This window comes from Eubalaena glacialis, chromosome 3, assembly GCF_028564815.1.
Source record: "Eubalaena glacialis isolate mEubGla1 chromosome 3, mEubGla1.1.hap2.+ XY, whole genome shotgun sequence".
Lineage (NCBI taxonomy): Eukaryota > Metazoa > Chordata > Mammalia > Artiodactyla > Balaenidae > Eubalaena > Eubalaena glacialis.
This window is the reverse complement of record NC_083718.1, coordinates 120,842,945-120,866,143: the sequence shown is the minus strand read 5'-3', so window position 1 is coordinate 120,866,143 and position 23,199 is coordinate 120,842,945. Positions and strand designations below refer to the sequence as shown.

Below are 23,199 nucleotides of genomic sequence, written 5' to 3'. Positions count from 1 at the left end.
TGAAATTGGGATCAGCATTCAAACTAACATTCCTGTTTGTACTTTCATGGAACATGTGGGCTGGAGAGAAGTACAGTGCTTGGTAGATACTGTGTAGCGCACTGGTTTTCTATCAGACTGATCTTCATAGTTTTAATTCTGTTTCCAGAAAATACATATATTTGGGGGTGAGGTTTCTAGGATGTTTTAACATTTCCTTAAGCCTTTCAAGAAGGGTAGAAATTTTTAAAGCAAAGTGGTTTGCCAAGGACTTAAAGCAAAAGTTGCAAATTATTGATGCTAGTCTTTGGTACTTCTTTACCTCATTACGTTGTACTGTAGTGCTCCACTCAGGAATTACCTCGGGCTCTGAAATTTTTCTCTTGCATCTTGTAATGGAATTCTTATATCTAGTCTTTACTATCCTTACTGGGAGAGCCATCTGTTATGAAGTAAATAACTTCTAGGTGTAATGGTAATACCCCACAAAGTAGTTCATTAGAAAACAAAGTTAACCCTGTAAATAACTCATGAATAGAAACTAGTATTATTAGCAGCCTCCTCCTGACCTTAAAAGAATAAATTTGCAACTTACCTTTAATTCTCTAGCAGTCTTGCAAATGTATGGCATAAAGTTATGTGAGATGAGTTGCTGGAACAAACACTAAAAATTTTAACCCCTTAAAGATGATGGGAAAATTGTCATTTTTTTCTTAGGTGTTCAAAACAAATTAATATTGTACATAGTATATTTAATACCAATAATTAATCCAAAAACTTTTATACTAAGTATTTTATTATACGCTGCCACCAGTGTATATAAAATAATTACCCTTGTGAAACAGAAATTCATGAATATTCAGAGAGGTAGACTGACAAAAGTAGAAGTTTATATAGTATGGCACGTGTTATAGAGACAGGCTTTTGTACAGGCTTCAGATTTAGCTTTCCTTTGAATATTCACCGGTTTATGAAAAGTGGTTTAAAAACCTGAAATGAAAAAAAAAAGTGAATTAGGGTTAAGTATCATAAGAACAGTAGCTTTTTTTCTGAATAGCAGTACATCTTACATTACATTTAAGGCATTCATCTGAATGTCAGCTTATAAAATGCTTTCAGTTAAACTAAGCCTGTTTAAAAAAGAAAAAAAAAAAAAAAACAGACATCACAGGGTTTCTAGGGAAAAAAATGAGAAACAGGATAGAAAATGCCTGTGGTGTAAAATGTAACTTTCTCTTAACCACTCTCAAGTATATATAACTTATGATTTATAACCACTCTGAAGTATATATAACTTAGGGTTTAGAAATAAACAGACTTAAAGTTTGACTTGCCAATATTATTGCCAAAATACACTCTGGATCCTAATTTTAAAAAAGGTTAATATAAAAATCTCTGAAGTTGAGGAAAATCTGAACACCTCTACGAAATGAGCAATAGTATCGAGGAGAGCAAGATGCAATCCCTTCTATTTACCCACATAAACCTATATACAAAGAGAAATGTGTACATGAATATTGACTATAGTAATGGTTTAACAGCAGAGAACTGGAAGTAGCCTAAATGCAACTCAATAAGGCAATGGATAAATAAGGTTCATACACATGACAGAATACTATACAGCAATTAAAATGACTAAACAATCTGTGGATTAACACAAATCTCAAAAGTAATGCAGTAATAGTTCCTTAAAAATAATAGCTATGTTTTAAAACTATAAAACAATAAATATATGTAAAAAGTAAAAACGGGCATAACAACTTCAGGATAAGTCATCTATATGGAAAGGTAGGAAAAGTATCTTTTATTTCTTGAAAGTTGGGAATTCCCTGGCAGTCCAGTGGTTAGGACTTGGCGCTTTCACTGCCAAGGGCCAGGGTTCAATTCCTGATCTGGGAACTAAGATCCCACAAGCCACACAGTGCAACCAAAAAAAAAAAAAGGTAAACCATTTAATTCAGGAGAGTGGACACCTGGTTTTTTATACTTATTTTAAAATTTCTGTTACTTCATTACAAAAATGTTCAAGAAACATAAACAAAATCAGTGGTGAAAAAACAATGTTTAGCCTCAGTTAATCAGTGCAAATTACAAAAATGAGATAGGCAGAAGAAAGTAGCAAAGAATCTGAGATCTGTTTGGCAAGGGCTCAGCAAAAAAGTACTCTTAAGCTCCAGGTGGAATAGCAAAGTTTAATTTGGCAGTTTTCAAGGTTATTACATTTTAAATGTCATTCCTTATTGTTATTTCTGGGAATTTATCTTAAAGAAATGGGTAAAGTATATGTATGGGTACCAAGATCTTCGCCTCAGTGTATCCTCAAATGTGAAAACCTCAATATTCGATGAAGTATAATTTAAGTTATAGTACAACCACAGAAAATCTCATTTACAAGGACTATTAAATGAGAGCACCAAATCCTAACCTCTAGACCACCAGGGTACTTACAAAGACTATTAAATGAAATAAGAAAATTCAAGTGTAGAAAAAAACTGTGCATACTATGATCACTAGTTTTCAATGATTGTTTTTTCTCTTAAAAGGAAGTATCTGTTAACAGTGGTTATTTCTAGGTATGTGGATCATGGTAACTTCTATTTTAATACCTTGTACTATCTGTTGCTAAATTATCTGCTTTTAAAAAAATTATATAAATATATATATTTTTAAAAGCTATGAGTATAAAGACTTAAATACAGACTCTTTGCATCCATGCCACTCAGGGTGCCTAGGACAACCAACATCAGCATAACATCCCAGACCTACTTTCAAGTTTGAGAAGAAATGCTTTTACATCCAAATATTCTTTTCCTAGCCAAAAGTGTTTCAAATCATAATATCCACAAAGTTAAGGGTTTATTATACTGCCAGAATTAGCAGCCATTATTTTACTTTGAAATCTGGATTCTTATCCCAACCATATTTTAACCTTGAGCAACTCATTAAACACTTGTCTGCCGACTCCTATGAAATGAAACTATTAACAGCCAATTAAGAAGCCAGGCTTAACAGTATTTTAAATGAAAATAAACACTTTGTGAAGAGAATACAAGAGGAGCTGTAAAAATATGAAATTTCCCAAAACTGCCATGAAGAATTAATACTGCCAGGAGCAAACGACTTTTAACCTGTTAAATATGAAGGTGCTAGACTGTTAAAAAGAATTACTTCCCTTAATCTCAAAGGCGGGGTTTTTTTTTTTTTTTTTCCTGTGTTTCGAAAATCTTAACCAATTCAACCAATCATTGTATTTACTGGAAACATGTTGTACTTACACAAACTTCCTGGACACTCCCAAGTCTACAAAGTTTAATTAGGGAGGGCACAACTATGTAACATGGTATTTTAGGAAGCAGCTTCCTGCACTTTGAGGAGTCAGAATGTCTGTAGATGGTGTGTGCCATACACAGTCTTTTTTTTTTGAAGCACTATTTAAGTTTGCTTCTCGTAGGTCAATATGAATAAATGCTGTGACAAAAGTCCTATGGATTTGTGAAGGTAGTACCCTTGGATTACATTTTCAATTATGCACATCATGTTTTCTTGTCACATCTCTTTTGGATTAACATATGTTTTTGCATACACTGACATCTGTTCTGTAAGTTACAGGTTAACATATAAAAGTATGCTTTAAACCAGCCCAAAATTTAGTTTCTTAATTCTCTGAAAACCAATCCACTGTTTGCCACCATGAACATATACGCTTCATTTCTCTCATTTTATCTTTACCTAACAACAATAAAATTAAAACCTGTTGTTCCCCAGTCCAAATGCCAACACCATGTTAGCTTATTCGGCTATCTCTTCAGTTTCTCTTGCATTCACAACTCCCAATTATTTTCTATGCTGTTCTATTAGATCATTAATCCAAATCAGTTATAGTACTTCAAAAGCCACCACCATGAACACTGCAGATTTTTTTTTAATGTCTAAATTTTTTTTTTTAAATAATGTGCTGTTATTTACTGATTTAGCCTCTTTTTTTTGTTTTTTGGCCGCACAGCATGTGGGATCTTAGTTTCCAGACCAGGGATCAAACCCGTGCCCCCTGCGTTGGAAGCACGGAGTCTTAACCACTGGACCGGCCAGGGCAGTCCAGTGTCTAAATATTTGCTAGATACACAAAAATAAAACTAAACTAGTATTTGGGGACACCAGAATACACCATTAGGCCAATGCTATAAAAGGTAACATGACTTGTCACAGCAGTGAAATTTTCTAGTAACTCCTATATCCTCTTTATGGTTATTAAATCCTCTACTTAACCCTCTATGGTAAAATAGAAACAACTAGTCTTTTTATGACTACTAAATCAGCAAATTTCATCAATCCTTACAAAACAAAGAGTGCCAGACAAAAGTGTATGGGATGATTTTGCTCAACTTATAAGCGCTGCAGAGAAAGGGACTTGACTAGTTATCCCTACTATGTGGGGCTTTGTTGTTTTAATTTAAGGAAACTTACCTTGCAAAGATTCATTTTACTACAAAAAGGAACAGACTTTCTGAGGTCTGAAGGGATTTGTACTTGAAGATACTCCAGTCAGCAGGGGGTCATGTTGAGCATTCTGCAGACAGAATTGTTTCAAATCTGCAGCTGCCTGGGAAACCTGTATATAACAAAGGGTGGGGGAAGTGGGTGGGAGGTGGTGACAATGTTTTAATGAAGTTTTTCTCAAATCTTCAAAAATACCTGCCAATAAACACTTCTCTTAACTCAAAAAAGATATATACTAATTGACGCTCAACAGTCATATACTGAGCTTTTATACTTAAAACACTGCATGTAAATAAGTACGAACAGTACAATTCTGTTTATTTGTAAAGCATAGCACATCCTGCTAGTTTATTAGTAAGTAGGTTGTTCTAGTGTAACCTTGAGGGTACTCAACATCTTGTCTTTTATTAAAAGCAGTACACAGGATATTATAGTTAAAAAGTGTTAAAATGCTAGTAAACTATCACTCTGTCTTGAAAGCAGTATGGGAAATGGGAAAATGCTACTCTGAGTGAACATCATGTTCAAAATCTGAACCATTCAGTTTATTGTTTTGGTGTATGTACCATCAGCTGTTTAATGTTACAAAACTGGACAGTGACAGTTTCTGCTCAGTGTCATGTGACTGAAAGGCTGATTAGCAAACTTCAGTTTATTTTAACAACTTTACCAAGCAGCCTGCCTTTAAGAAACTGTATGCCTTAAATGTGATTTAATAATTTTCATATATGTATGCAAAGCCATTTAAACAGGACTTAAGGAACTTCTGTGGCTTCATAGTTAAAATAACTTTATATCATTTATCACTTAAACATCTAATATTTGTATATATTCTGGTAACGTGTGATACAGGACACCAAAACAATAAACTGAATAGTTCAGATATATAACATGAATGACTAAAGGATGCCTCAAATACATACAATATCCTAACTCTTGAATTGAGGTTTAAGAAGATGGAGAAGATAATCATTTATTGTTTTAACTTCCCGTAAGGAGGGTGAGAACAGGTGTCCAGTCTGGCTGGGTAATATTTAGCCTTTGAAAGGGAGCTTAGGGCATCACAGATGCTCTCTGCAAAGAATACAGCTGTACCCCAGACATTAACCTGATAAAAGGATCCATCTTCATGAGATGAATCTAAACTCTTCTTGGAATCTATTTATATGTTTGGCTTATATACCAATCCAGGGTAATGAGTTCCATAAATTTATTTAGCAACTGTGTGAGTAAACAGTTTATAAATACCTGGTACCAAGTACTATAACAAATGGGTACCCTGCTCCCCTAAAAGGTGTAGCTACAGTGGGGGAATGGTGGTATAATTTTTCACTGTCTTATAACATGGTTTCTTTCATTCACATTAACCAGCAGTAAAGAATGTGTTAATTATCTGCCTAAAGTGTAGGTAGGCTCCAGCTTAACTCCCTTTCACAAACTTCTCGTCACCTCTATGTGCCAAATATAATTTTAGGCACTGAAAATACGTAAGAACAGCCAGATCCCTGCTGTTATGGAGCTAACAGTTCAGATGAAAAGAGACAAGGTGCTCTGCAGAAAAAAGAGTGGTTTTTTAGATCAGGACCTAAGAGAAAGTGTCTTTGGGGAGGTGACATTTAAATTGAGATCTCAGTGACAAGAGATCCAGCCAAGTGACCATCAGTGAGAAAATGATCAGTGAGAATTCCAATCAGTGGGGAAAATGGACACAAAGGCTTAAAACTCTAACAAGCTTCTAGCCCCTATGGCACTGTAATAATCACCATCCAGGAGGCTGAAACCCTATAATCCTGGCATAATAATCAGTGCCCTCTTTCACTCTCAAAAGTGCCCTGGGTTAAGTGTATGGTTACCCAACAGTGGGAGAGTGTGTCAAGCATTTGTGATAATTTCTATCAACTACTCAAACATAAAGGTTTAAAAAGTAAAGCTGTGGTAATTCAAAAGTAAAATATCACTACAAAACCATCTAGCATAGAGTCATGGGTAAAACAGAAGCACAAAATGAAATCGAACTAACCACATTTTGCAACATGTCTAATGAAAAGCTCATTTAAAGTCCCAAGGTGTGATGCCTCCTCTCCTTGCTACACACAGCCCTGGCATCAGACAAATTGAGATTTCTAAAACCAAATCACTTGTGGCGCCTTTAATGATTCCGACCAAAACCCTCCTAAGAATAGGAGGAAGGCATCATGCTGGGGAGTTATTGGAGGGGCTAGAGTTTTCATGGTAAAGCCCTCAGAGTACTTGAGCCTGAGGACTTCAACTCATTTTCTTTGGAGATTAGGGCTAAATACCCCTACTTAACACTTTTCTGTTTTCAACCAGCATTTTTTCCCCTCCCCCCATTTTTTTCTTTCCCGGGCCACTCCAATCTATGATAAAGACACGCCTGAATGATAAGATAGTGATTTCAAAGTTAAATCCAGCCAAGACTAACCATAAATCACTGGGATGAGGTAAGAATCTGGAGATTAGACAAATGGATTCGAGACTGCAATGGAGTTTACAACACTTTAAGGGCAGGAAGAGAGGAGAATCCCACCCCAAGACTGATGGGAATTTCCCTTCCCTCCCGAGATGACCACAACTGAGTAAACTAGGTCCCTGACATTTCTACTTAAGGAAATGGGTAAATAGGAGACCATCTTACTCCACAAAACATTTCAGGGGGAAGTAAAAACTAGCCTAATGAGTACAGAATCAAATCACCTTGGAAACTGGCTTTTTCTTTCAACAGAGGGCATGCTTTATACTCTTCTCTGTTTCTTTTTTAATTACAAGTGTTTCTCACGTAAACTGACCTGCACCAGAAAGAAGCCAATCCACGCAGGATTTAAGAAATCAGGAAACTCGAAATAGCACTTGAACGTCAGGTTGTCATATCACCACACACAAAAGGCTTTTTCCCCAAAGTAAATACCCCAGGACAAGATCAATGCTAACCAGATGCCAAAATAAATAACACTGGTCCACCCTAATTACTTTTTCGGGTACGCGCGGACCAGTAGATATACCCAAAGTCACAACACAGCAAGCGGTGCCAAACAGATACGACATGCACGCTTTGTACGATGTTGTACAGGGCACCAGTGGTAACCTTAGACATTGCGAACTTTTCCAAAACAGGCTTCTTTAACCTACAGTTAAAGTTATGCAAGAATTCGTTTTCAAGTGTGTGTTCGGTGAATGAGAGGAGCTGGAAGTAAGACTACTACTAAGAGAGTGGATTTGGGAAAGTTCTGAAATGCAAAGAAAAAATACTTCTGAATCAAAAGTCGGATAAAACCCCGTCGGGTGACAAAAAACAGAGGAGCTGGTCGAGAGGGCCGGGAAGGGTGCGGACTGCGCGCAGAGGAGCAGCTGTTGGCGAGCACAGCCGCGGAGTCACTACGGAGGGAGGGAGACAGGGAGGAGGACCGGAATGCGGAAAGCCGCTGTTCAAACCAGGGCCAGCCCGCCTTGGAAAGTCTTGGGGCGGAAGGGCGCACTAACCGGCCCCTCCAAACCACAGCGCCGACCTGCGCCGCTACTTTTCTAAAGCTGGCCGCCGAGCTCGCCGCCGCCGCCGCCGAGAGCGCGTCCTCCCTAGGGGTGGCGAGAGCCGAACGCGAGCCTCGCTCGCCGCGCCAGCTCGCCTGCCGAATCCCCCCCCGCCACCTCCCCCGCCCTCCCCTCCCCCTCAGCCGCCCGCCCCCGCTCACCTTCACGCGGTTGAGCCCGGCCTCCAGCCTGAGCTGTTGAACCACTTTCTTCATAGCGGCGACGCTGGAGGAACCAGACATGGCGCACGCGAGAGCTGGGCAGATCGGCAATCCGGCGGTGGATCGGTGGTGCGTCCGCAGGGCCAGACGGGGGGACTGCGGGGCGGCGGGTCAGCAGAGCGGGGGGCGGGGCTCGGAACTTTGTCTCTAAGTTTCCGGTTCTTTGCCCCGTGGCTCCACCCGCGGCGCGCATGCGCGCCCTCCTCCGCGTTCTGTTTTAGCTCCTCACCCGGGCGGGAGCCCGACCCTCAGGGGGGTGAGGGGAGAGCTGGGAGCGACAAGGGGCGGAGCGGACAGTGGGCGCGGCAGCGGCGGGATGCAAACGGGACCAGACACCCATCCTCTCCGCTCTCCCTCTCTGGAGAGGCCGATTTGAGAGAGGTAAGGAAAGAGCTTGTCGTTATCCTCCAAGACCCGAGGGGACCGGTGAGAGAAGTCAGATATTGAGGGACTTTGTAAAAGGCCTGGTAGCGGGACGACGAGGCGGTTCCTGTTTTCCTGACGGAGTTGGCGGCAGAGGTTGAGGGAAGGGAAGGGGAGAGCCTTACCGAGGCGTAGGAGCTAGAAATACGGGCTTGAGTCACTGGCACCCTGTCCCCTTAGAGACGCATCCCTAAGTGACCCGAGTTTGTCCAACGGGCGGCCCATCCACAGCCCGCTTCCCCATCGTCGGACCCCAATAGAAGTAGATGCAAGGTTAGGGACCTCAACAGCAAAAAAAATCTGACTCTTCTCTCTAGTGCTTAGCTATAAACGTGAATCACCTATGTATCTCCTCAGCTGACATCTCACTACTGGTTCAATCAGTCGTTCTCTCTAGTCTTTATCTCTTTTTCTATTGTGGTTTACAAATGATTACAGCTTTCTCATAACAGGGCTTGCTTCATGGATATGATACTGCTTCATGACTTCCCTTTATACATTCATTTTGCTTCAGTATCTACTAACTACATACTTGAATCTTGAGTTCTTCTCCCAATTCTAATTCCTAAGGGCTCATCTTTTCATGCCAGGCCACTTTGTCTCTGGCCAGCCAGGATTTGGTCTTTAGTATTGATCCAGTCAGTAATGACAAAGGGAATTGTAGCTCAAAACACGGCTTGTTTGCTGTTCCTTTAGAAGGAATACTATAGGGGGGCAGTTTAACTTAGGATAATAGTAAAGCAGGTCTTGATTGCTCTATCTTGAGTTCACTTAATTAAAAATTTGTTCTGAGTTAGAATATCAAGTTTTTAATGCATCCAGAAAAATTGAAAGTTGTAGTCTCCCAATTGGCATACTAGTTAATGAATGCCAGTATGCTGTATTTAATATAGATTATTACCATTAATTCTTATCTAATAAAGAAGCTGAGTTGTGCTTTGTTAGGTTCATAATTGAGACTAATAGTAGTACAATGTCAGAAAGAGCCTTTGGATAGATACAGAAATAGAAATATCTTAATGTTTCCTTAAAGTACTAATGTATTTAAAATAGCGTTTGAGATGGTTAAAATGACAAATCACATTTTGTTTTAATTGTTGTAAAAAATTTATATAGGAAGTAATATGTGGAAATAATTTGATTTGAAAGATTGTGTGTCCCAGAATATAATCTTTTAATTTTGATACCATTAGAACAATTAGTGGAGTCTGACAGTATTTCATAGAGATGTAATCAGTACTAGATCACAGGAATTTTAAGTTCTGTCAGATTTAAATCACTATCTTAACATAAAGCAAAGCTTTGGAATCTTTTTTTTTTTTTTTTTTTTTTAAGAGAAAGAAGGTTTATTCAGGGAGATACACACTCCATAGACAGTGTGGGCCATCTCAGAAGGTGAAAGGCACCAGGGTATGGGGGTTGTCAGTTTTTATAGGGTGGGTAGTTTTGTAGGCTAATGAGTGGGAGGAGTATGCTAGCTGTTTTGGGGGAGGGGTGAGGATTTCCAGGAATTGGGCCATGGCCCACTTTTTGACCTTTATGGTTAGCCTAGGAACTGTCATGGCACCTGTGGGTGTGTCATTTAGCTTGCTGATGTGTTACAGTGGAAGTCAACTCATCCACCATCTTGGACCTCTTTGGTTCTAATGAGTTTAGGTCGTGTCCTCCAGCTATGTCATTCTTTTAAAGGTTGTGCCCTGCCCCTTCCTGTCTCGTTCCCCCGCTCAGAGATTTTACTCCCATAATCTTATGGGAAGCAGAGGGGTGATGGTCTGTCTTCTGTAGCTGCTTCAGGGCTGAGTAGGGGCGTCAACCCTGCCTGTCAGGGAGTGAAAATCTCTGGATGCCTGATCTAGAGACCCCAGGGGCAGGACAGCTTCTTGTTTTGAGTTGGTATGGGCTGGAATCCTTGCATAGTCATCTTATGTGGGACTGTTGTAACTGCTTCTGTAGCCTTCCTATGAATCTTCTTTTTTTTTTGAATTTTTGAATTTTATTTTATTTTTTTTTTATACAGCAGGTTCTTATTAGTCATCCATTTTATACACATCAGTGTATACATGTCAATCCCAATCTCCCAATTCATCACACCGCCACCCCCACCCCCTGCCGCTTTTCCCCCTTGGTGTCCATACGTTTGTTCTCTACTTCTGTGTCTCAATTTCTGCCCTGCAAACCGGTTCATCTGTACCATTTTTCTAGGTTCCACATATATGTGTTAATATACGGTATTTGTTTTTCTCTTTCTGACTTACTTCACTTTGTATGACAGTCTCTAGATTCATCCACGTCTCTACAAATGACCCAGTCTTCTTGAAGAGGAAGTACTTTTGTAACAGCATCAGAGTACAATGATAACTATCTATAAATGACAAGACTTAAAAGGCATGGTTAAACATCTGATTACAGTGTAATCCATAAAGAAGTGACAGACAACATTTTAAGATGACAACTAGAACTATAGCATTATACCAGGACATATCCAAATTCCAGAAACTATATAATTTTTAGAATGTCTATGTTAATAACATTCATCTATACAGTATATCTTAAGTAGGTTAATCGCTCGTGTGATAATGCTCTCTATGTAATTTAACATACCAAATAATACTGGTTAAATATTTCTCTCTGAGATGCCTCAGGGGCCCTCCAAAGCATCCCAAAGTTAGCTGAAAGTCAAAAGAACTTTGATTAAAATTTGATATTTGGGAAGTTTCTCAAAAAGTTTCAACACTTGATCAAATAAGGTCATTGGTCACTGTGAGACAATACTTATTTGTTAACCAAAGTTACAAGAGATTTCAAAAGCAAATACAGATCACTTAAAGGCAAAGAAACTCACATAATATGTTATCAGAAACGGCATTCCAGGGACTTCCCTGGTGGCACAGTGGTTAAGAATCTGTCTGCCAAGGCAGGGGACACGAGTTTGAGCCTTGGTCCGGGAAGATCCCACATGCCGTGGAGCAACAAAGCTCATGCACCACAGCTACTGAGCCTGTACTCTAGAGCCCACGAGCCACAACTACTGAGTCCACACACCGCAACTACTAAAGCCCGCGCGCCCAGAGCCCGTGCTCCGCAATAAGAGAAGCCACCGCAATGAGAAGCCCGTGCACTGCAACAAAGACTAGCCCCCGCTCGCTGCAACTAGAGAAAGCCCGCGCGCAGCAAGGAAGACCCAATGAAGCCAAAAATAAATACATAAAATAAATAAATTAATTAAAAAAACAGTATTCCAAGAAAACCTTGTTCTCGGGACTTCCCTGGTGGCTCAGTTGTTGAGAATCCACCTGCCAACGCAGGGGACATGGGTCCAATACCCTGGTCTGGGAAGATCCCACATGCCGCGGAGCAACTAAGCCACAACTACTGAGCCCGTGTGCCTAGAGCCCATGCTCCACAGCAAGAGAAGCCCGTGCATCACAACAAAAAGTAGCCCCGGCTCAATGCAACTAGAGAAAGCCCACGTGCAGCAATGAAGACCCAATGCAACCCCAAATAAATTAATTAATTAATTAATTAATTAATTTTAAAAAAAAAAAGGAAAAGAAAACCTTGTTCTCTTAACGGAAAGAGAAACCAAATCCAAGTCTTACCTTAGCTTACTCCCAACAAAATCCATTTACCCACCTAAATTCAATCCAATCTTAGAAAATCCTGATCATGCATAACTCTTCAGGATTTTTTCATCCTCACACCTTCTTTTACTGAAGACACATATCTAACTTTGCTTAAAAATTTTTCTACATTGGGTTACTTTTCTTACAAATTTGCAATAGATATAATAAAGTCTAGTAAACCTAAGTACAACAGAAATATTGTGCAGTATTATACTTAACATTGATGACTCTAAAGACGTGTCTATATTAATCAAGCCAACAAGCTTAAGCCACCTTCAATACCAGATATCAGTTTAGTACTGAATATTTTCCAGTACTACTGGGGCTACTCTTTGTTGCAGTGCGCGGGCTTCTCATTGCGGTGGTTTTTCTTGTTGCAGAGCACGGGCTCTAGGCGCGCGGGCTTCAGTACTTGCGGCGCATGGGCTCAGTAGTTGTGGTTCGCGGGCTCTAGAGCGCAGGCTCAGTAGTTGCGGCGCACAGGCTTAGTTGCTTCTTGGCATGTGGTATCTTCCCAGACCAGGGCTCAAACTCATGTCCCCTGCATTGGCAGACGAATTCATAACCACTGCGCCACCAGGTGAAATTCATTCTGGCCAGATTATTTTCTATTTCTGAGTATATAAGCTCTAATTTCCTTTAAGTCAGTGAAATAGAGCTCTTTTACTAATTACATTTTAGCAATACCATACATCTACGACACACATAGATACATAGGAACACACAAACAAACATAGAGGCCTCATTGTTCCCATTCCAAAATTTCAGCCATGAGCCAGGTACAGCAATGTAAAACCCATCAGTCTGCAAAAGAGGTTGGATTAAAATTGAGTTTCTGACAGATGTAACAAATCAAGCTCACTTGTCTAGATGGCTAAACCCTTGTTAATAATATTTATGGAAAAGATGCTTAAGATTTTTATTTGTCCTTGACAAGTTCCTATTTACCCCCTTTTTCAAAATCTGCATTTTAAGAAGATGGCAGAGATAAGGGTTCCTGGAGAAAACCAGGTAGGATATTTGCATCTCAGAGGCACAGGCAAGTTCCTCCTAGGATGACTCTGTTTCCCCATTAATACTTACAAGTCTCTTAAGATAAATAGGGAAGCTTTTGGGAGTGATAAAAGGATTGGTGGGCTTTGGATTATTTTTGGAGCCATACCTCTGATCCTGTAGAGACCAGATTTGTAAAACAAGGACAGTTTTGGGTTTTTTTTTCTTTTTTTAAATAATTGGGTGGCTACCTCAATGATACTGAAGGACCGATATACCTTTTAACCTATGTTGGAATGTTTTACTTTCCTCATTTAGCTTAGGGGAGAACACCTCCCCAAAAATTTCTATCAGGTACGGTTAGCTTAGACCAGTGGCTTCCCATTTTGTTATGCTATTTACAACACTTTTGGGGATCCTCCCTGGGTTTAAGAAATTTTTAAATTATAGCCCTCAGTCAGGCCTTTGATCTGAGGAGGCTTGCCTACAGCCTCATGTGATCTCATTTTTAAAGGTAGCCAGATAATTTTCTTTTTTTTTCTCCGTTCCATTCCTATCCTGCAGGCACCCTCAGCTTGAATTTTAAGTTTTGTCAGATTTAAATCACTATCTTAATATAAAGCAAAGCTTTGGAATCTTGAAAAAACTTCTCTACTATTGGTATTATAGTATATCCCTAAGGATTGTCCCACTTTGATCATTCTTTTTTAGAGTAGTAATTCTGCTACCTTATTTTTTTAAACTTTTATTATATATTTATATACTTTGAATTTTATTGTGTGTTCTTGTAAACTGTCATACATTTTCTGAGGAAAAACACAAGAAATAATACACAAACATAGGTACACAAACCTGATATACTTAAAGACTGATATTTTCATCTGGAATAATTGTTCACATTTATTATTATTGAGGTATCCAAGGCCAGGAAGAAATGCAAAGGGTAAAACAGTTTTCATCATGCTACAGCCATTTGTGTAAGTTTAGTCTTTCTACTTCCAAAAGTATATTTCTACTTTGTGTAAAATACTATATATATTTAACCTTAATTTTTGACCAAGAGAAAATGAATTGTTTAGAATAGTAAAAAATGTTCTAGTCACAGGTCTATTATAATTTACCACTTTACTTAGTTGTATGGGATATATGTTCATTTCATTGCAGTTACCAGCCCTACTTACTAGTAGTATATCTTTTTGAATTATTATAAGATTGTATACTTATCAAGTTTTCATTTTGAGTCTAAAGCCTTTTGTGTTTTTCTGTTTATTTTTTGAATGAATCAAAGACCAGAGGTGAGTGGAATGCTATCTTAAACAAGCCAAAAATCCGTTATAACCTTTATTAAATACTACTTCAATGAAGAAAGATTAAAAAAAACCTACAAAATTCCAACTGATAATTACCCCATTCAGACGTTGGTGAATATGTCCCTCAGTCCAAGTCGACCTTCCTCATCAGAGGTAAGAAAATCTTTTTACACTAAAATATGAGAAAAACCTGCTTATCATTGGTTTTGAAAAGTTTTGATAAAGCAAAAATATGGATTATATAAAGTATTAGATACCAACTCCACTGTGAACCCAACTTTGTGTATCCCAGTACTTGATTACAGTTCTTGTATCTCTAAGGACCCCAATTATACTGGGACCTCCAATGCATTGATCCTATCACCTTTTTTTGTTTGTTTGTTTATTCCTCTTCTCGGGATGCCTTCCATGGCTGGCTTAAATATCAAGGAGCACTCTTTTTTTTTTTTTTTTGGAATTTTTGAATTTTATTTATTTTTTTATACAGCAGGTTCTTATTAGTTATCCATTTTATACATATTAGTGTATACATGTCAATCCCAATCGCCCAATTCATCACACCACCACCCCCACCCCCCGCCACTTTCCCCACTTGGTGTCCATACGTTTGTTCTCTACATCTGTGTCTCTATTTCTGCCCTGCAAACTCACGGAGCATTCTTGATCACTCTCTTGCACATACTTTTGACTCCTTGCCCTCTCTCATTTCATTGTACTCCTTGACAAAACAAAAACCCTGCTTAATCTTCTTCACCTATTCTTCACATATACCTACAGTGGAACATGGCTGGAGAAAAATATACCAGCATAGGACTACTCTCATTTTAAATTAATGACCATGAATCTCAAGTGGAACTTTTTGCTAGTAGGCAATAAGACTGTCTCCCACTCACTCATTCACTCTTCCACTATTCTAGATAACTATTTCATACCTTCTCAAACCCCCAATACCTTCTTCTCATTTTCACTTTAAATCAACTCCAGTCAAGCTTTCACTCCACTATTCCACCAAAACTGCTCTGTTAAATTCACCTTTACATTACTAAATCTATTGCTTAATTCTTATTCCACATATGCTTGATCTGTGTGTGCACAGTAGTTGACACTGTTGATCACTCTGTCTTCCTTGACATAATTCCTTCACTTGGCTTTTAGCATACACATTATCTTGGTTTTCCTTCTACATTCCTTGTTATTCATTCTCAGTCTTCTTTTTTGTGTCTTTTTCTTCTGCCTGATCTCTTGACATTGGGGAATTTCAGGGGTCAGCTCTTTGTTCTCTTCTCTGTGTGCACTCATTGTGATCTCATCCAGTCTAGTAGCTTTAAATACCAACTTTATGCTAAGTATTCTCACATTTATATCCCCATCCCAGCCCTCTTTCCCAAACTCCAGATTGATATTTTCATCTGCCTACTTGAAATCTCCGCTTGGATAACCAGTAGACAGCTGAAACTCAGTATGTCTGAAACTGAACTACAGTTCTCCCCCCAGCCCAAACCCGTACTAACCATGACCTTACCCATCTCAGTTGATGGCGAATCCATCCTTTCGATATCTGAGGCCAAACACCTTGGAGTCATACTTCACACCTTAGTCAAACTTCACTTCTTGGACTCTAGCTTCAAATTATATACAAAATCTGACCACTTCCCATCACCTATATTGCTAGCATGTTAGTCTGAGCCACTATCACCTCACACTTTAATTATTCAAATAACTTTATAACAGGTTCCATTTTCTTGTCCCTTATAGTCTGTTCTATTATCCCTTTAATAATTATTGAATATACAAATATTTGGAAGTAGAGTATTATGTATGCCCAAATGTGAAGTAATATGTAATACAGGGTATTATGAAGTGTTCTTACCCCAGTTGATTAACATGTGTCAATTGAGGGCTATAAAGTCAACTGTTTACAGGAGAGAGAAGGATTGGAGAAATAAGTTAAATGACACCTTACGAGTTAATAAGGTAAATTCAGAATGCAGAACAGCCTGTTAAACAATTGGTCCAGTCTCTTTAAAAAGTGCCATGAAGAGAAAAAAAAGCAGGTCTGGAAAACTCTTCCAAATTAAGCTTTTTAAAAGTTGTGACAAAGGGGAGAGGGAGAGAGGGAAGGACAAATTAGGAGTATGGGATTAATAGATACACACTACTATACATAAGATAAATAAGCAACAAGGATTTACTGTATAGCACAGGGAATTATATTCAGTGTCTTATAATAACCTGTAATGGAATATAATCTGAAAGAAAATAACTGAATCACTTTGCTGTATACCTGAAACTAACACAAATTGTAAATCAACTATACTTCAATTAAAAAAAAAAAAAGACATAACAACCAAATGCAATATGTTATCCTTGATTGAATTCTAGATTGAAAAAACATTCTGAGGACAGTTGGACAATTGGCGAAATTTGTATATGGACTAGATATTAGTTGACATTAAGGAATTGTTAATTTTCTTAGATTTGTATCCGGACTATTCTATTTAAAACTGAAAACTACTCCCTCTTTTATCTTCCCAATTTCCTTGCCCTGCTCTACTTATTCTCTTTTCCCAGTACTGCCCACTTTCTGATTTGCTATATCACTTACCAGTGTTTCATATTTAATGTTTATTGTCTGTGTCCCTCACAGGACGGAGACTAGTCTGAGGAAAATGAGTCACTTGCCTTTGGTGCAAAACTTAAACAGGCACCAAAAAATTAAGTAATTAAGATAAATATTTTAATAAAAGATTTTTAAAATGAAAAATTAATGCAAGAACCTGTGACAAACAAGATATCAACATTTTAAATAGAAACAGGATCTAATAGTGCTATGCCTAGCCATTTTGGAGCCTGAGGCAAAAGGCAAAATATGTGCCCGTCTGTATACCTTTTAATGTATTTTTATTATTTATTTATTTATTGTAAAATAGTTATTTTTATTTTTACTTATTTAAAAACAATTTTTTAATCAAAGTATAGTTAATTTACAATATCATGTAAGTTTCAGGTATACAGCACAGCGATTCAGATATATATATATATCTGAATATATATATATATTCTTTTTCAGATTATTTTCTCTTATAGGTTATTGCATAATATTGACTATAGTTCCCTGTCCTATTTAATGTATTTTTAAAATAATAGTTTTAATAAGAATATTATTGATGAATTTGCTTCCATTAAAGCCAGTATAAAGTTGGGTTTTGATATAAATAGAATGTTTAACCTTAAAATGATGTTGTGAGTTTTAATACAGGCTTTCAAAATTTTCAATATTTTTTCAACTATGTTGTTCTGGAAAAAGTTAACCATTAAGAAATGTATTTTTTTAAAAAACATGTATACAGCAGTTCATATTTTTCCTTTCTACTCAGGCTCTAATAGTACCATTCTGTCTTTAAATTTATAATATTTTATTCATCATGAATTTTTTGCATTGAATAGATTTATTTATTTATTTATTTATTTATTTAATTTTTGGCTGTGTTGGGTCTTCGTTGCTGCGCATGGGCCCTCCCCAGTTGCGGTGAGCGGGAGCTACTCTGCTACTCTCCTTTGTGGTGTGCGGGCTTCTCATTGTGCTGGCCCCTGCCGCTGTGGAGCACAGGCTCTAGGCATGCGGGCTTCAGCAGTCGCGGCACACGGGCTCAGTAGTTGTGGCTTGCGGGCTCCAGAGCGCAGGCTCAGTAGTCGTGGCACGTGGGCCCATCTGCTCCACGGCATGTGGGATCTTCCCAGGCCAGGGCTCGAACCCGTGTCCCCCGTGTTAGCAGGCGGATTCCCAGCTGCTGCGCCACCAGGGAAGTCCCTGAATAGATTTTTTAAAATATTATTTATCTTGATTACTGAGGTTTTGGTACCCCTTTAAATTTTGTACCTGAGGTGAGTGCTTCACTTCCCTCACCCTTCTTCTTGTCCTGATACCTCATTAGAATCTCAGCTGCGTGCAGGCAAGGATCTTTGTTTTATTCACTACGTATTCGTAGTACCTAGAACAGTGCTGGCACACAGTAAGCATATTTGTTGAATGAATGAATAAATCCAAATTCCCAATAAATTAATTTACTTCACAAAATGTTTCAAAGGCCAGGAAATGTTTGGTCAACTATATTTTCTTTGTATTGCTTCCTCTTTCAATTATAGAATGAAAGTCTATACACTTTGAATTATAATTCATGAATTGTTATAAAATATATAGAATTACTTCGTCTATGAAAGCAGAGTAAAAAGTTTAGTTAAAGAAATATTTTTTTTCCTGTAAAATATTAATACATTTATATAATGGGCAAGGCCATATTTACTTCAGATTTCTGAAGGTTTTACAAATATTTAATAGTATAGCTTTAATATTTAATATTATAGTATTAATATATAGTATAGCTTTAGCTGTTAATAGGATGGTATAGTTAGAGAATAATCTTTTAAATGCCCTGATATTCAAAATACAGCATATAGGAAACTTCACTATTCCATCTATTCAAACATCTTAAACTGTTGGTTAATATTCTGACATCAGAACTATACAAGTAATCTGCTTGGTCTATAAAAACAACTTGAGCAAAATACTCAGTTCAAGAGCCATTGTCATTTCCTATAAAAATTACTAATATTAATATAAGGTCATATTTACTTAAAATTTTTAAAATTTTTCTGACTTAATATCATAGAGTATAATCATTTCAATGCTTTGACTTTTAATGTACATGAATAGCAAACTTTCATTAGACTAAAAGATAAGCCTTTATTTGCTGTAATTGTTCTGTTGTAGTAATCTAAATATTCTTCTCAATAGATGAATTCTAATTGAGGTCATAAAACACTAATAGGAAAAAAGATAGTACATATAAGCACAGACAAGCTAAGCTTACAGACATGCCCTATGTGAAAAAAACCATTCCTTTCTGCATCACTGGTCAGGAATAGGTTCTTCCTTGAATTCTGGGAAACAGAAATATTCCCCAAGCCCTAGTATTCACACTTTAGCAGGTGCTGAGAACTAGCACTCATCACAGCTGTGTTAGGGAGACAATATGTAAAGGATAAGGATTCCACAAGATAACACCAATGAAACTGTGTAGGTAGAGGTCAGGGAAGGGGGAAAGGTTGGTAATAAGAAAACTGATCTTGGCAATCTGGTATCCTTACTGAAAGCCACAAAACAAGCATTGTATGTCGGTATGTTAAGGAACTCTAGGACCACAGCTATGACATTGTTTCCAAGGGAAAATGTGCTCCAAGTGCCAAGTAGCCAACCTAACAAATTTATGGCTCTTCATTTTGTTTTTTTATGTTTGTTCAGAAGGATACATGTATTCCATGTTTATTTCAATTATGTTTATTAAACTTAAAATTCTAGAGGACATCAGTTGATTTTTTTCACTTTAAAAATATTTTAACTGATTTTATTCTCAATTTATTCAGTTGGTGGAACTTCATGTTTTTTATGTCCCTGAAGGATCTTGGAACTATCAGTTAAATACCATTTCAATAGAAGTTGTTAACAAATTAATTTTAGCTGGATTTATAAGGCAAGTATTTTGTAGTCATGTTACAATGTGCCTGAAAAAGCAATCTTTTTTTTTTCTGCGGAGAAAAATGCTTTCTGGAAATTCAAAAATTCTAAGTGAAAAATATCTTATTCATGTGATGGATCCAGTCCCTGACTTAATGAATGCTATCAATAAGTGGTGCTATATAACAGTTAGAAAGTACTATAGGAACAGATGTCACTTAGCCATAGTACTGCCACCTAGAAAACAGAGTATAACCTGTGTATTACTATGGCTATACCCAAAGAGAATTAAGAGAGAAATTATCTGAAATTAGAAACCTGTTGAAGAGCTGTGAATAGTGATTAAACCAGTATATCTACAGTGACTTTTTCACTGAACTATTTAAAAATAGAAACAGAATACACACACACACACACGTGTGTATATATATATACATTTTTTTTTTCACATTCACAGAAACACACATGACACTATGTGATCTAACTGCCTGTTATTTTTCTTGAGGACACCTCAATCTTCCTAATCCCCATCATTTTCTTCAAGCACACTAACCTCCTTTCTGTTCTGGAACACATTAGACATGGTCCTACCTCAGAACCCTTGTACTTGCTGTTTGTTTTGTCTAAAATGCTTTTTTTGCCTTTACATATGCTATCTCATCTCCTTCACATCTTTGCTCCAATATTACTTTTTTGTTTATATCTTCTCTGATCAGTGTATTTTAAATTGCAGGTACTCTCCCTTCCCTGCTTTATGTTTCTCTATAGTACTTAGCAGTGTCTTATGAATTAAATTTTTTCTTACTTATTTTGTTAATTTTTCACTCCCACCATTAGATTGTACGGTCTGTAAGGGCAAAGGTATTTGTTTTGTTGATTGCCTTATCCCCAGCCCTTAGAATAATGTCTGACACAAAGAGGGGCTCAATATATATTTGTTAATTGAATGAATTAATTATATAATATTCCCATAAGATCCTAGAAAAATAAGAACTCAGAACAAGAGCATAAGTGATGGCTTTAAATTTTAGTTGTTGAGGAATGACGTATCTCCAGTGAGCAAAGATGTGGAATCTGACAACATTTGATCATCAAAGAAAATTTTAAGCACTAGCTAATCCTGTCAAACTTCCAAAATATCTGTGGCTAAATCCTTCTTTAATATATGTATAAAATTATATAAATTTCATTGCAAAGTTTTATTTTAACAAAAAATTTGAAGGTAGATGAGAAAAGTAGACAAGCATTTTCCTTTTTAGTACAAAAAGGACTTTTATAAACAGTGTTCATTTGCATAATTTTAAAACTTAATGATTTTATGGATTAAATTACTTTTAGTCATTTATTTTAAAAAATATTTACAGCCTTCAGGCCTACAAAGTACCAGGCAATGTAGAAACACAATATATTAAGCTATATATGATACATAAAATTAGTCTTTGGGTTCACAATAGGTGACTAAAGTTATTAAATCTTTAGTACAGCTGAAACCTATTTCATTTTACATTATCAGGCAATGTCATGATATTTCAGAGTATCTCCTCACCTTACTTTACAAACCCTGAGGGAGCGACTCGGTGAGTTCCTTGGTGAAGATCCTGTTGCAGAAAAATTTTTATTTCTGAAATGCATTGGAAAAAATCTAGCTGTAGTAAGTTTTCTTAATTTTTTTCCTTTTGATTAAAGAAAAGCATACCTTAACAAATTTTGTTTCTTAAATGCTTATCAACTCAACTCTTTAACATACTGTGCAATATGTGATCTCAATCATAATGAAATGGAAATATCATTAAGCACACAGGTCATCAAGAAAAGATGGTCCTTTCTGGCATATTATGGGGCACTAAAATATGGGAGTATTTTTTGTGTGAATTTCCTTGGGAAGAAAAGAAAGACTAATTTTAAATGTGATCATGTATTTTTAAATTTAAATAATAGCATTTAAAAGCTTTTTAAACAAGTACTTAGGTTGTGGAAAAAAATGGATTCTCATTGAGGTCACAACTAACCTTATTTGATATGAAATGATATGACTCCAACACACTGCATTTGAGGGGACAGGAACCAGCTATTCTCTATTGAATACTCCTATTTGTAGCTTGAGTGGCAGGATTTTCTAAATAGAGAGTTTTCCAAGCTGAAATTCTCAATCCAGGAAACCATTAGATCTCAAAGCTTCTAGTTTCTCGTATTTATATAAGGTTTATTTCTTTAATCCAGATTTTTCCATATTTAAACCCTTTAAAATGCAGTATATTCCTATTCTATGCTAGTTAACATATCATTATTATGTATTTGCTTATGCGATTATTTGTTTAACATAACTCTGCCATTAGACTGTAGCTCCCTGTGAGCAGACTTTATTTTATTCACTACTGTATTTACAACCAGTGCCTAACAAGGTGTTTAGCACTTAGAGGCATTTAAATGTTTATTGAAAAAATTAAATAATGAATGATAATGGGAAAATAAAACCATTTCCCCCCAAAGTAGAACTATAAAGGAATTTGCTATGTGGAATTCTTGGGCTCAGTAGGTAGATTTAAAGTTTTTGTCATTAGAGTTCTGTTTAATATAGCAGAATATTAATTTGCTGATCATTAAGTTAGTTTTCCTTAATCAGGGAAGGAAAGGAACAACCTCATAACTTTTTGTTCTTTTTCATGATATGTAAAATTGCAAAATACCAATCACAGAATTCTAGATTGGAAGGGACCTAATGGCAATTTAAGCCAACTTCTAAAATGCTTCTAATATCAATATTTTATTATAATATTTTCAACAAATATTTATTGATGTTTTTCTGTATACAAAATGAGAAAAAATTGACTATGGATCCTGCTCTTAAAGAATATTCAGTGTAGTGGTAAAGATAAAATACATAAATAATTAAAATAGCATATTCTGTATATTTAGAAGAAAAAGAGACTGCTTCCAGCAGGACAAGAGGGGAGATGGAGAACTTTAAGGAAAAAGTGATCATCAGTTTAGATTTTGACAGATAAATATTTGATCTTGCAAAGATGTTGGGTGGGAGAAGCTTTCTGAGCAGAGAAAATAGAATGAGCACAGAAGTGGCAGAGGAGGCAACT

The 23,199-nt window shown here is 36.9% G+C and overlaps 2 protein-coding genes across 2 annotated transcripts in view; one reads left to right on the top strand and one right to left on the bottom strand.

Annotated features, from left to right (window-relative positions):
• Positions 1-757: 757 nt before the first annotated feature.
• On the bottom strand, positions 758-8,419 carry GNG5 (G protein subunit gamma 5). The gene is made up of 3 exons (XM_061183951.1): positions 8,184-8,419; positions 4,444-4,588; positions 758-969 (listed from the first exon to the last, which is right to left on the bottom strand). Exons 1-2 carry the CDS (start codon positions 8,262-8,264, stop codon positions 4,463-4,465), a joined length of 207 nt encoding a protein of 68 aa, XP_061039934.1. The 5' UTR covers positions 8,265-8,419; the 3' UTR covers positions 758-969; positions 4,444-4,462.
• Positions 8,263-23,199, top strand: part of SPATA1 (spermatogenesis associated 1) — a 52,602-nt gene continuing 37,665 nt past the window's right edge. Inside the window, 4 exon segments of the mRNA XM_061183933.1 lie at positions 8,263-8,312; positions 14,604-14,745; positions 20,017-20,123; positions 21,641-21,758. Coding sequence (XP_061039916.1) covers positions 8,263-8,312; positions 14,604-14,745; positions 20,017-20,123; positions 21,641-21,758 — 417 coding nt within the window.